Source organism: Cynocephalus volans, chromosome 16, assembly GCF_027409185.1.
Source record: "Cynocephalus volans isolate mCynVol1 chromosome 16, mCynVol1.pri, whole genome shotgun sequence".
NCBI lineage: Eukaryota > Metazoa > Chordata > Mammalia > Dermoptera > Cynocephalidae > Cynocephalus > Cynocephalus volans.
Window position 1 is genome coordinate 43,311,849 of NC_084475.1, and position 14,287 is coordinate 43,326,135.

The following is a 14,287-nucleotide window of genomic DNA, read 5'->3' on the forward strand; positions in this document are numbered from 1 at the left end:
GAGAAAAATAAGCATCATTTTAAAACAGTAATTAAAATATACCTATACATGATGATTAGATACAGAATGTTATACTAGATTAGACCCTGGGGTGGGGCTGGGGGATTGCTATAAAGAAATTGCAATATGATCTATAGTTTAAATTATTTTATCAATGTAGATATGAAAGAGAATATTCTTGCTCTTAGGAAATACACCTTGAAGTATTATGGGGTAAATGGCATGAAATTTGCAACCTACTCTGAAATGGTTTTTGTATATATGGAGAGAATGATAAAGCAACTGTAGTAAAATGTCAAATACTGATGAATCTGGTTAAAGAGTATACAGAAGGTTTTTTGTACTATTTTTGCACCTTTTCTGTAACTTTGAAATTGTTTTAAAATAAGTCTAAAAATATATGAAACATTTTAAAAGGTAACTAAAATTTTAGGAAGCAGTGGTTATTATTAATACCTTTATCATTATTAAGAATTTGTATAATACCAAGTGCTTGAGAGAAAATTTCCATTTGGTTACTTCTTGTGGTAAACTTTGTTAGAACAGCAATGACATTCCATATTGGCAGGAATGAATATAAGGCACAGTGAGGTTGATAAATTTTCCAAAACTCACACAGCAAGCAGCAAAGCCAAGGCTGGCAATTCCAAGCTCAGGTAGGTATTCGGACAGTCAAGTCAATGCCCAGGAAGAGTGCCGTGTGGGGGATGCTGAGAGACTCAGGGCTTCTCAGTGATGTTGTGGAAACCTCTTAATTAGGTCTCCATCATTTCAGTGACCAGTCAGCTTGGCCTGAATTTGCAAACTGTGCATCACACCAACAGGAAAATAGTTTCAAATCATATTTTCAATAGTGTCAGAGGAAATTGATTTATCATTCTGAGAATAAGGAACATAAACATGAAAAGTGAATCCCTGATTGCTCTGAAGTGCTATAAAATCCTTCATATATATGAGCACTGAGAAGTAATAAAAATAAAATCTAAAAAAACCACACAACTGTGGCCCCAGTTCATGCAAGCATTCACCCTTCCAAGTATGAGTCTGACCTCTCTTAGGCTGGGAATGTTGCCTAATTGGGGGAAAAAAAAGTCCTCAGTAAAAACTAATTCTTTTATCCTGATAGGATTTTCTTCGATAATCCTTATAAATTAAGAATCTGTCTCATTGAAGACAGTGAATACATTTCAAGTTTGCAAAAAAATTGTTACCAGGATGTCAAAAAAAAAAAAAAATTTAGACCCAACCTTGTATATAGAGAATGAGCTCAATTATATCCATATAAATATGCATGTAGAAGAAAAAGTGACTGGAAGAAAAGGCACCTGATACTGGCAGTACAGAAAGAATTGCTCGATTCAGCCTAATAGTCATGGCATCAGGTAAGGCCTAATCATATTTGCTACAATTTTGTAGACTTAGTTGTTTTGCCCAGTGACACCCAGAGGGACTGTGGCTAAAATAATAGGAACTGCCTCTTTCAACTTTCCCACCAGGGACCTGAGAGTTTCTGTCCAGAGTTTACCACAAAACGATGTGTCTGTCTGTCTGTTTTTAAGGAAAATGAACAGGCAGAAAAGATCAACATCAGCCTGGCTTTCTTCTTGTATGATCTTCTCTCGCTCATGGATCGTGGCTTTGTGTTTAACCTCATCAAGCATTATTGCAACCAGGTGAGTGTCCCCTCCGAGAGAGCCACTCTGTCCTTTCTCCTAGGATGCAATGCTCATTGCCTTGGTCTGCTCACTTACTCACTGCTGAGTTATACAATGTGACTCCTGTATGTCCTGGGTTTTGTGGCACACTCCTCATGTCTGTGCCATGGACACCCTTCAGACATGCTGGTTTATCTAGATTCCCAGAGCATTTCCCAAACCAGCACAGAAGGGTCAATAAGTTTGTCTATGGGAATGGAACTTTGTTAGTGATATGATCTGATTTCTTCAATTTAACATTCAATTTAAACATTTCAATTTAACATTCAATAGAAATTACACTACTATGCATTCAATCTTTGACCAGGTCTAGAGTTCAAAGTATGAGGTCTCTTTTCACATATTAGAGTAATTAAATTGCTATTGTGAAGTTCTGAATTATAAAAAATCCTGATGAAATCAGTCAAAGAGATTTAACTTCACTGAACACAAAGCAAATAGTTTATAATCCAAGTACATCTTATCAATGCCATCCCAAATTTTTTAATGGAATTCTTTCATTCATCGTTCTTCTCAAACTGCCCTAATGATAGTAATATAAACAGGAGTTATTGGTATTGCTACACCTCTCCTTCTATATTTCTACTCTAGCCACTACTACCACCATTGCTGCTATTATCACCACTAACTACCACCATTGTTGTCTTCACCTCCCATGCCCACCCTACCAGCCCCACCCCACCACCATCACTACCTCCACCACCCACCAGTTCCACCAGTCACCACCTCCACCATCACCACCACCTCCACCGTCACCACCTCTACCAACACCACCACCTTTACCATTACTAACATCATTACCACCTGGCCGTCTATGGTTAGTCAGTAAGTGACTTTAAGTAAGTCCTTCAAATTTAATAGGTCTAAATATCTTCATTTTTAAAATAGAAGAGTTCTTCCCTGTAGGGGGCCTGAGGGATTTGAGAGCTGGTCAAGGAAAAGGGTATGACCATGAGACGCAGTGACATACAAGCTTCACTGGGCAGCACCTGGACAAGGTCGCATAGAGGGGAAGTCCCTCCCAGCACCAGCCCGTCCAGAGGCTTGCAGTGAGGGAGCTGCCACCCTGAGGAGCAAGGGAGTGCCCAGGGGAGGGGGCGTAGAGAGGGGCTCACGTGTCTAGGTGATATTGCTCGGCAGCACGGTGGGGAGCCTCTGAGTCAGAGAGCTCCAAAGGGCTGTAGCAACTTGGGGCCTCATAACCTCAAGGCTCTATCTTATCCATAGGAAATAGCTGTCCAGTGAGGTTTTTCTGGGATCTGCAAAGCAGGCAGCCACTAAAAAGCTAGAAATCTACTTGTTTGGTCTATTTTTAAAATAAAAAAACTGGAGTTTGGTATGAGCTAATGAGTGGGTGTCAGTCTGCTGTGAAGAAATAAACAACCAGGGGCCAATACACAGAGACTGTCTTCGGCTTGTTTAGATAAAGACCCTCCTCAAAACAAAACAAAACAAAAAAACCCATGACTTTTCTAAAGGAAGTCCTGATAAGATGCAGAATAATGGAAAAGGATCCTAAGGAAACATCAGAAGTGCCAGAGCGTCACTGTCTGTGCATGCTGACCTCCTGCCCCACAGCAGGTCTTCTGTCCCAGGACTGGGCCAGAACAGAGCGACAGGAAGCCTTCACTCCTCTTTCCCTCCCTTGTTGTTGTTTAGGATTCCAGGTCACAGGATGAATTTCTAATACAAGCTAATCTGCTTTCAAAACTTTAAATCGGATATATGGAAAAGGGATTCTAAAACACCACTACAGGCCCAGGGTTAGCCACTTACATGGGCAGCTTTCACTACCAAAAGGAAAATCAGGCAATCCAAGGTAGATGTCCACCTGCCCCGCAAAACACACGTTTATTTTCTCTTCCTCTTTCCTTTCTTCTCTCTTGCTCACTCTCTTTCTCTTTTAAATCCTTTTCTTTTTTATAGATACTTGCTTTCTCTTTCTCCCTTCCCCTGTCTCAACTGCCAAAGAGCCCTGGGCCAGGAGTCTGGAGACCTGTGTTCTAATCCCAGAGCTGCCGTTAACCACCTCTGGGATTGGCGAGCATCAGCCTTTGAGATGTTTGTTTTCTCATCTGCAAAAAGATGAGGCTGCGTTAGATTAACCCAGGCTTTGACACTGCTGCTATGCTCTGTGTCTGCCAGTGAGATCCGTAGATACTGTTTAGGACCATTAGTGGCACATGGGCCTAAGGTCACTGGCCCAAGTCAATGGTAATTTAATTCATTGACTGCAGCTTTCTAGATACAGGATGAACATCACACCTGAGGCAAGTTGTATTGTTTCAATGTCCTCTGATTTTATTATTTTGCATAACCTGACTCAAACATTGTCATTTTTTCTGCCATTTGAAGAGTTTGTGGCAATGAGTATAACTTTAGTCTTTCATTAATAGTCACTAACAATAGAGAAATCTACTTCTGCAGTTACTCTCTGTCACTTACAACGTGCCACTAAGTTAATGCCCATCCCTTGAGTAGGGCTGTTGCGGTGGCACTGAGGGTCCCAGCCTTTGGGGAGGATGTTTCAGGAACTGCACTTTACTCCTCTCTTTGAAATATCACTCATTATTTTTGAAATTTCTCTCTCTGTATTAGTTTGTTTCTGTTGCTTATAGCAGAATACCTGAAACTGGGTAATTAAATTTATAAAGAAATGAAATTTATTTCTTAAAGTTCAGAGTCCAGGGAGTGCATCTGGTGAGGACCTTTTCCTTGAGGGTGGTGACTCTCCACAGAGAGGCAGGGTGTCACATGGCAAATGGCTGAGCAAGAGAGAGCTAACTTCCTCATTTGCTCTTCTTTTAAAGCCATCAGAACCATTCAAAGGGCACAGTCCTCACAATCTCACCACCTCTTAAAGGCCTCATCTTTCAATTACTGTAATAGGAATTCCCACCTTCTTAACACTGTTAGATGGAGGTCAAATTTTCAATACATGAACCTATAGGGGGATACATTTAACCCATAGCAATCTCTAGGAAGTCTCAGGGAGTCTATGAAAGATACCCACAGTGGGGCCTTCTTTCAAGAGCAAGTATCTTGCGCTTTCAAGTTCTGAGAGCTGGCCTGACCCAACACCTCTTTGTGAGTGACCTTAAGTGATGGGCACAAGACCAAATTCTAATCAGTTCCATTTGCTGGTGCCCCACTGATCCAAAGTCAGCCAGGAGTATACATGGAAAGGGTATGGGTTCTGGTAGCTGTTCTTACACAGAAGTTATATGTTTTATTTTTTATATAATATATTATAGCATTTGTTTGTTTTAAGTAAATATCTAACTACTGATTATATATATTATATATAGTCAAAATGCCCCACAATACAATGGCTTCTCCTAAAGTGGCTGATTTTTCCTAAAAACTCTTCCAGCCTTCTCTTTCCTTCTCCTCATCCCCTCCTCTCCTACTTTGGAGCAAACTCCTTGACTTTCTTGCAGGTACTATATACTTGCCTAAGCAGTTTCATGCCTTCCTCTAGGGAACTGCTTTGAGAACTTTCCAATGAGGACTTTAATTAGAAACTACAAAAGAACACTTGTGGCATTTAAGTCATCTGGTCATATTCTATTAATTTCATATGGCCCCAAGTGAGGTCAGCTTCTTTCATTTAGTTTCTCAGACACAGTGGGGTTTTGTAAAATTAATTGTCTTATGTTACATTGAAGACATATCTCAAGATTATTTGCAGCACAGGCTTGCCTTAATCTTATAGATTTGACAAAGTGGGAATCGGGGCAAGAATCCTCATTTTGGACAGCTATTAGATTAGACTCATTAATCAGAACAGCAATGAATGAAAACTTATTGGGTCTCCCTGTAATGCAGAATGTGCTATCTGTTGCACTATCACATTCATTTTCATTAGATTGATTGTCTTAATCTGAGAAGAACAGATATTTTTGTGTCTATGAACCTCAACTCCATTTACCTTACAAGAAATGCTTCTTTCCTTTTTTTCATTTTTCTTCTCAGCTGTCAGCCAAGCTCAATAACCTTCCAACGCTCATTTCCATGAGGCTAGAGTTCCTGAGAATCCTGTGCAGCCATGAACATTACCTCAATCTGAACCTCTTCTTTATGAATGCTGATACTGCTCCGACATCTCCTTGTCCCTCCATATCTTCCCAGGTAATCAACTAACTGATTAATTCATTAATTAACTTAGTTTAATCATGTATTTCCTATAACAGTTGGTCTTATTAATTAGAAGAAAAATCAAGCTATTCAAACCAGATCAATCGATCCAGACACGCATAAGTATGCTACCCTGAAGTTGCACCATCTCAAGAAACAACCTGAGTAATTCGTTTCTTCCTAGGCTCAAGAGTCCCTGATGAGACCAGGTAGAGCAAGGAACCCAAAAGTACTATGAAAATTCAAAAACTCATCGAAAAGTCTCAACCGTTCCATTGTCTCACATTAACCAACTATTATAGTTTGCAAATACAGGATTCCAAAATCAGATAAGTTTTGGAAACTCTGTGTTACCAGGTTTCTTTGCAGTAGGCCTCCTAGAGTCTTTAATATTTTCACATAGAGTGTAAATACCCAAGGGATGGAAGAAGAGGGAGGAGGTGTGTGTGCTGAGAAGTGATCCCCAAAGTAATTTGACTATGGAAAACTTTTTCCCCCACTGACTTCTCAAGAGACTAGTGTCCTCTAGAAAAACTTTAAGGAAATGATCTTTTATAGTCACATTCCATTTATAGGAAACAAATCAGTAGCTCAGAGCAGCAGGCAAGATTTCTCAATATTAGGTTCTATTTTTATTTTTTTATTACATATTCCTTGATACTAGCACAAAGGTGAAGGCTTGTCTCATTTTTAAAAAAAAATCTTAGCCATTTATGGCAGATGACATGATCCACCTGCATGACCATCTTACTGTGAACTGGGAAAGATCTGACTTACAAGCAGCAATCGCAAATGTGTAAACATTTTGCTGCATCCTGCCCAGCAGGTTAAGTCCTAAGGCTACCCTGGGCTAACCGTGCCCTTGCTCCTCTCCCCACATTCCTCTTCTGACTGCCCCAGGGAATTACCAAACGCAGGGCCAGGGTCAGCTTCACCAAACCATGAAGGATTTCCAGAGACACTTTTGATGATCTAAGTGAAATATAAAGTGTGCTCCCAGGATAAGAACACAGGATAGGACTTGCCCAGGACTGGTAAACCTGACACTTCCCTGCCTGACACCTCTTCTAGGTCCAGCCAGCAAAATTCAGACAATGTGCTTGAGCCACACTCAGAAGTGTAGCTGAGTAAACGGGGGCCTCAGACAAAAGGGGACAGTTGGTTACGGGGGAATTGCCTGCCCACAGCCACAGGACTGGATGCAGTTTTCATTTCTCTATCTGAATTTTATTCTAGCATTTTAGTCTTCATCTTTTCATTTCAGGTAGGGAAGGGAGTGTTAGTCATTTTGCACCAGACCCTGAGTGCTTTATTTTCATCTTTCCCAGTTGGCAGTCTTCCATCTATGGGAACGGGAAAGCAAAGTGACCACTCTATGTCTCAGTCTCCCTTTCTGCCACATGGGATCCTCCCTGGGTAGTTCTCACAAAGCCTGGCTGGAGCAAGGGCTCAGAAAACACTAGCCATTGCAATTTTGATTTCAGTTGTTGTCACTCATAAAACTGCCCCTTGCATTTGTATAGAACTCAAGCTCCTGCTCCAGTTTCCAGGACCAGAAGATCGCCAGCATGTTTGATCTGACCCCAGAGTACCGGCAGCAGCACTTTCTCACTGGGCTCCTCTTCACAGAACTGGCCGCTGCCCTGGATGCCGAGGGGGAAGGGTATGTTTCTGACTTTAAAATGAAATGTGAAGCAAAAAAAAAAGATGCTCGTGAATAAAGATTGCAGTCCAATTTCTCACGCTCAGTGAAAAACTCTGCCTTTTGCAAGTTTTGAAGGGTAGAGGCATTTATGTCTTGTGAAGATGGTGCTGATAGGAATGTAGAAAGCCATGGGGGAGGGCAAGGAACCACAAAATGACCTTTTAGTCACTTACTTATGGAGTGGAATTTACTGATTCTACTCCAGCAGGTTCCCCAGGGATGCTTTGATTAGTGAACTCCTTAGGAGCAAAGCTATTTTTAGCAAAGGTGACAGCACACAGAGGCAACCACAGGATACCACTTGGCTCAATGCTGACAAGGGAAATAGCTGATGAGAAGGCAGTTTACCTGTGTCCAGATTAGGTTTCTTGCACACAGGCCTTCCCAGGCAAAGAGAGATGCCATACATCCAGGGCTTACGAATCCTTTCTCCTCTCACAAAGCTGATCACCCGGGGGCATGAGGCAGTATCTAACCCTGAAGTCAACAGAGAGGGAGATAGACCACCCCTTTTTTCCTTCTCTCCCTATGCTCCATGAGCCCTTGGGATCAGAAGCCCACAGCCTACCTGATTGGATTGAAAGAGACAAGGCCTTCCCAAATATTATATATTTCATTCAACAATTACTGAATGCCTACCATGGGACAGACACAGTTAAGTGTTAGACTACATCAGAGATATATCAATGCATGAAACAGACAAAATTCCCTGTCCCCCAAGAGGTCACCATTCAGGGACTCAGATCCAAAGATCATTAGGATTGGAAAGTAATGTAGGTTCAACCCTTTTGGTGTTCAAACTAGGCACAAAGAATTGAAGGAGCTTGCCCAACATTACACAGCAGAACCAAACCTAGAGCCATGGTCTTCTGAGTCCCTCCCCAGGTCCCCTCTCCTGTACCACACCATCTCCCTGCCTGTCGAACCTATTCCTATGACTCTACCACTAAAGAAGTTTCCAGAATAAAGTGTGCTGATTAATGGCAGCATTGCTGTATTTTATAGATTTTTGTCTAATTGGAAATTCTCAAGTTTTCTCAAAGTGCTTATAATTTAGTGAAGGAAACAGGATGTCTGCATGAAGCAATTACAGGAGCACATTGGATTTGTGTAACTTTGATAAGAGATGAATTCCAAGTGCTTTGCCCATGCTGACATTGCCTAAGTGAATATATGTCTCCGTCTCCTAGTAGGACAGTGTGGGAAATCTCATGTTCTTAGCTCTAAATTCTGCCTCTTTCCAGCAATTCAGGTCTTGAGTATATCCTTAGAGAGCGTCATTTTCCATGGTTTCAATTCCATCTTCTCTCAAGTCTGACTACATTCCTCCCAATTTTCTCAATGGAATTTTCTATCCTATAACTATACATAAATTTCCTCAGCAACAAAAAGTGCCCTGACACATGCTGGTAAGGTGCAGGAGAGAAAGTCTGAACACAAAGAAAATTACCTTTACACACACACACACACACACACACACACACACACACACACACACACACACACACACACACACACACACACACGTTTTCTTAATTGTCCTTTAACAGCACTGCTTTAAGTGATTTCTGAAAGTTGTCTTTAGTATTTACATTTGAGGTAGTTTCTATTTTCCATTTTCCTTCTAATCCAAAACAGTTGTGACATCTGTTTTTGATTCCTTTTAAAATTGTTGCCATTATTTTACTAGCAACAGAGTGGAGTATGTTCACAGATCATCATGTAATTATGTTTAATCAGGTAGATACATTCTTCAAACACACGCACACGCACACACACACGCACACGCACACACATTACCTTCTCTACCCCTTAGAGGGTAACTAATTAACAGTGTCAATTCTTTGGCAACACAATAATCCCTGATTGCTGGGTTGTTTTACCACGTAGGCTTAAACTTAGAAAAATTCTGTCCTTTAACAATACTTCCTATTGATCAGCACTTCCTTTTGCTGCCAAGACAATCAATAGACTTGCCAACACCTGCCCATCTGTGGTGTAAGGGCCAGTGGGACACATCTCAGTACCTGGACCCCTGTAAGGAGCCACAGCTCCAGTTTCCAGTGGGCCTCCCTGGACCCCGCCCCCCATACCTTGTGTCCACAAATGTCCACACGTTATTAAATCCACAGTGTTTTTCAAGCATTTGGAAATTGTCTAGCATATTTGTGTTAAACTTGCAAATTGCATTGCCATATTCAAAACACAATCTACTGCCAAGACCACAGACTAAGATGGTAGCCAGAACGAGAGCAACCTTTCAAATGCAATTTCCAATTATCTTATTTTAATCGTAGTGTAAGAATTTGTGTTATTTGAAAATCTGGTTCATGTTTTCCATATAACCCTGGATTCTGATGTAGTCTTATTTTGTTTGAAAGAAGTATATTTTTAAAATTTAACATCTACAGCTAGGTTCCAAATACCCTACTAGATGCTTTATTTTATTTTATTTACTTTTTATTGTAGTATAATTTACACACAGTAAAGAGCTCAAAAGCTTACGTGTAAAGTGCAATTAATTTTTATCTATGATTACACTTTGGTAACCACCAGCAAGATCAAGATACAGGATATTTCTAGCACCCCAGAATATTCCCTGATGTCCCCTCTCAATCATAAACCCTCCACAGGTAAACACTATTCTGACTCTATCACCAGAGACTGGTATTGCTTATTATTGAACTTCATATTCTTTTGCTGAATATTGTGCTTGTAAGATCCTTGCGTGTGGTTCCATGTATAGATAGTTCATTTTCCCTTTCAATTGTTTGCAGCATTCCTTTGTGTGAATATACTATAATTTGTCTACTTTAAATGGACATTTAGGTTACTTCATTTGGAGCTATTATGAAAAAAGATGCTATGTATTTTTCTGTACATGATTCTTGATGAATATTGGGAACTCATTTCTTTGCAATATGAATACAGCTTAATTTTTGTTTTAATTTTAATTTACTGTTTTTTAATAGGTAAATATGTGCACATGGTTTTAACAAAGTGTCAAAAGAATATACACTGAGCTAGGAAGTGAAGAGCAAATTAAACCGAAAGTAAGCAGATGGAAGGAAATAAAAATAACATACACACACGCAATGTTTTCTTAATTGTCCTTTAACAACATGTGGTGATTTCTAAATTATTTCAAAATAAATGAAATAGAGACTAGGAAAACAATAGGGAAACATTAAAAACCAAAAGCTTGTTATTTGAAAAAATCAAAAAAGTTGACAAACCTTTAGCTAGACTGACCAGGAAAAAAGTAAGAAGACTCAAATTAATAAAATCAGGAATGAAAGCACAGACATCACTACCAACCTTACAGAAATAAAAAGAATTACAAAGAAATAATATGAATCATTGTTTGCCAACAAATTCGATAACCTGGATTAAGTGGACAAATTCCTAAGAAGAAGCAAACTACTAAAACTGACTCCTAGAAGAAATAGAAAATCTGAATAGACCTATAACAAGTAAAGAGATTGAGTTATTAATAATGATTTTTTTTTTAATTCCACAAGAAAAGCCCGGGACCAGGGGACTTTAATAGTGAATTCTACCAAATGCTTAAAGAATTAACTCCAATCCTTTACAGACTCCTACAAGATACAGAAGAGGAGAGAATACTTCCCTACTCATTCTGTGAGGCCAGCATTATTTTAAAACCAAAACCAGATAAAGACATCACAAGAAAAGAAAAGTACAGACTAATATCTGATAAATATATATGTAAAATCTTCAAGAAAATACTAGCAAACTGAATCCAATAATATTAAAAAGGATTATACACCATGGCTAAGTAGGCTTTATCCCAGGAATGCAAGATTGGTTTAACATCTGAAAATGAACTGTTATGATACACCATATAAACGGAATAAAGGAACAAACCCACATAATCATCTCAATAGATGTAGAAAAAGCATTTGATGAAATCTAATAATTCTTTCTGATTAACAATGCTCAACAAGCCCTATGGGAATGTGAGGGAACTTTCTCAAATGGAAGAAGGGTCTCCATGAAAAACCCACAGCTAACATTATACTTACTAGTAAAAGACTGAATTCTTTCTCTTCAAGATCAGCAACAAGATGAGAGTGTCTGCACCTGCCACTTCTACTCAGCATTGTACTGGAAGTTCTACCCAAGGCAATTAGACAAGAAAATGAAATCCATATGGGGCAGGAGGAAGTAAAACTATCTCTATTCACAGGTGGCATGATCCTGTTTATAGCAAATCCTAAGGAATTCACTGAAAACTATTAAAACTAATAAATGAGTTCAGCAAGGTTGCAGGGTACGAGAGGACTGTATAAAAATCAATTGTATTTTTATACACTTGTAATGAACAATCTTAAAATGAAATTAAGAAAACAAATCTATTTAAAATAGCATAGAGATAAAATGCATAGGAATAAATTTAACAAAAGAAGTACAAGACTTACACACTGAAAACTACAAAACACTCTTGAAAGAAATAAATGTAAATAAATGGAAAGACATCACACTTCATGGATGAGAAGACTTAATACTGTTCAGATAGTGATACTCCCCAAACTGATCTGTAGATTCAATGCAATTCCTCTCAAAATCCCAGCTAGCTTCTTTACAGAAACTGACAAGCTGACCCTAAAATTCATGCAGAAATTCAAGAAACCCAGTATAGCCAAAATAATCTTGAAAAAGAACAAAATCAGAGGACTCACACTTCCCAATTTGAAAACTTACTACAAAATGAAAGTAGGCAAGACTATGTGGTTCTGATGTAAAAACAGACATTTGAATCAATAAAATTAAATTAAGAGTCCAGAAATAAATCCTCACATTTATAGTCAGTTGATTTTTGACAAGAGTGCCAAAATAATTCAATGGATGCTGGGACAAGTGGATATCCATCTTCAAGAGAGTGAAGTTGGACCCCTGTGTCACACCATATACAAAAATTAACCCAAAATTAATTAAAGACCTAAACATAAGAACTAAACCTATAAAACTCTTAAGTGCAACCATAGGGGGTAATCATCATGAACTTGGATGAGGCAATGGTTTCTTAGACTAGACACCTAATAATTTGAACTTCATTAAAATTAAAACTTTTGTGATTCTTAGGAGGTTACCAAGAAAGTGAAGAGACAAACCACAGAGTGAGAGAAAATATTTGCAAATCATAGACCATCAGGGACTTATATCTAGAATATATGTAAAAATTTAACAACTCAATAATAAAAAAAATAAATACTTCAATTTTTAAAAGGGCAAGGGATCAGAATAGACATTTCCCCAAAGAAGATATGACCGCTAAGTTCATGAAAAGATGATCAGACTTTTTGGCCATTAGGGAAATTCATATCAAAACCACAACTAAATCTACTTCATACTCACTAGGATGGCTATAATAAAATAAATTTTTTTAAAAAAAACAGAAATAACAAGTGTTGACAAGGAGAAAATAGAACCTTCAAACACTTCTGGTAGGTATGTAAAATGGTACAGCAACTGTTGAAAACAATATGGAGGTTCCTCTAAAAGTTAAACATAGAGTTACCATATAATCTAGCAACTCTACTCTGAGTTATATACCCAAGAGAAGTAAAACTTATATCTGCATGAGAACTTGTACACAAATATTCATAGCAGCATTCATAGTAGCCCAAAAGTGTAAACAATCCAAATATCCATTAATCGATTAATGGATAAGTAAAATGTGTTATATCCATACAATGGAATGTTATTCAGCAATAAAAAGGAATGAAGTAGTGCTGATGCTACAACATGGTGACTTGCAAACATGCTAAATAGCAGACCCAGGATTAGAACACAGGCAGTCTGTCTCTGGACTCTACACACTTCTCTATTTCTCTTGGCTTTCACATTGTCACCTTATTGTTTAGGAGCATTCTGGTTACTCATAGTTTAAGAGCATTTTGGTCCATCTCCCTTCCCCATAACCTCTAGCTTTCTGTGTTGTGCCAACAGAATCAGCAAAGTGCAAAGGAAAGCTGTCAGTGCCATCCACAGCCTGCTAAGTTCTCATGACCTGGACCCACGTTGTGTCAAACCAGAGGTGAAAGTCAAAATTGCTGCCCTTTACCTGCCTTTGGTTGGCATCATTTTGGATGCTTTGCCACAGCTCTATGACTTTACAGGTAATGATCCCTTCTGTGTCCTTCCTTGGATTGATGGGGCTTCTACCTAATACCCCACCAGAAGAAGTTCTCTGTCATTAGCTCTAGTGCTGATATGGTTGAATGAGCAATTCTTCACAGGGGTGATCTCCAAACCTTTTTAACATAGGCCCCAATCAGTTAAAAATAAAATAAAACAAAATAAAATAAAAGGCACATAGCACCATGTGCTTTTTGTTTAGAAATTATTTACTTATTTGTTTTTCATTCATTTATTCATTGATCAGCTAGTACATGATGAACTTTATAAACCATACACCGCAAAGGATGAACTAACAATAACAGAATTACTCCCTCCGTAGATTACTGCTGTAATGCCTTGAAATAAAAGTGTTTCCTGCCATTCTTTTATGAATGTTTAAACCAAGAAGCAGTTTCAAATGAACCCAAACAGTCGTTTCATGCAAAAAAGTATCACGGTGCCTTTCAGTATTGGGAAATTCTGCCACAGCAAGGAAATTTGGCCTTTGACACACAAAAAAGTTAATTTGGAGGTCAGTATCCCCTGCTTAGCAGCAATGGGAAAGGAAAAATTGTCTTAAAAGGGT

General features: G+C 38.8%; 1 protein-coding gene across 1 annotated transcript in view; it reads left to right on the plus strand.

The window, feature by feature from the left end:
• DOCK8 (dedicator of cytokinesis 8) overlaps nt 1–14,287 on the plus strand; it is a 202,812-nt gene that overhangs the window by 150,095 nt on the left and 38,430 nt on the right. The window contains exons 26-29 of the mRNA XM_063081294.1: nt 1,560–1,673; nt 5,691–5,846; nt 7,376–7,515; nt 13,531–13,700. Of these exons, the coding sequence (XP_062937364.1) occupies nt 1,560–1,673; nt 5,691–5,846; nt 7,376–7,515; nt 13,531–13,700 (580 nt within the window). The remainder of the gene's footprint in view (nt 1–1,559; nt 1,674–5,690; nt 5,847–7,375; nt 7,516–13,530; nt 13,701–14,287) is intronic.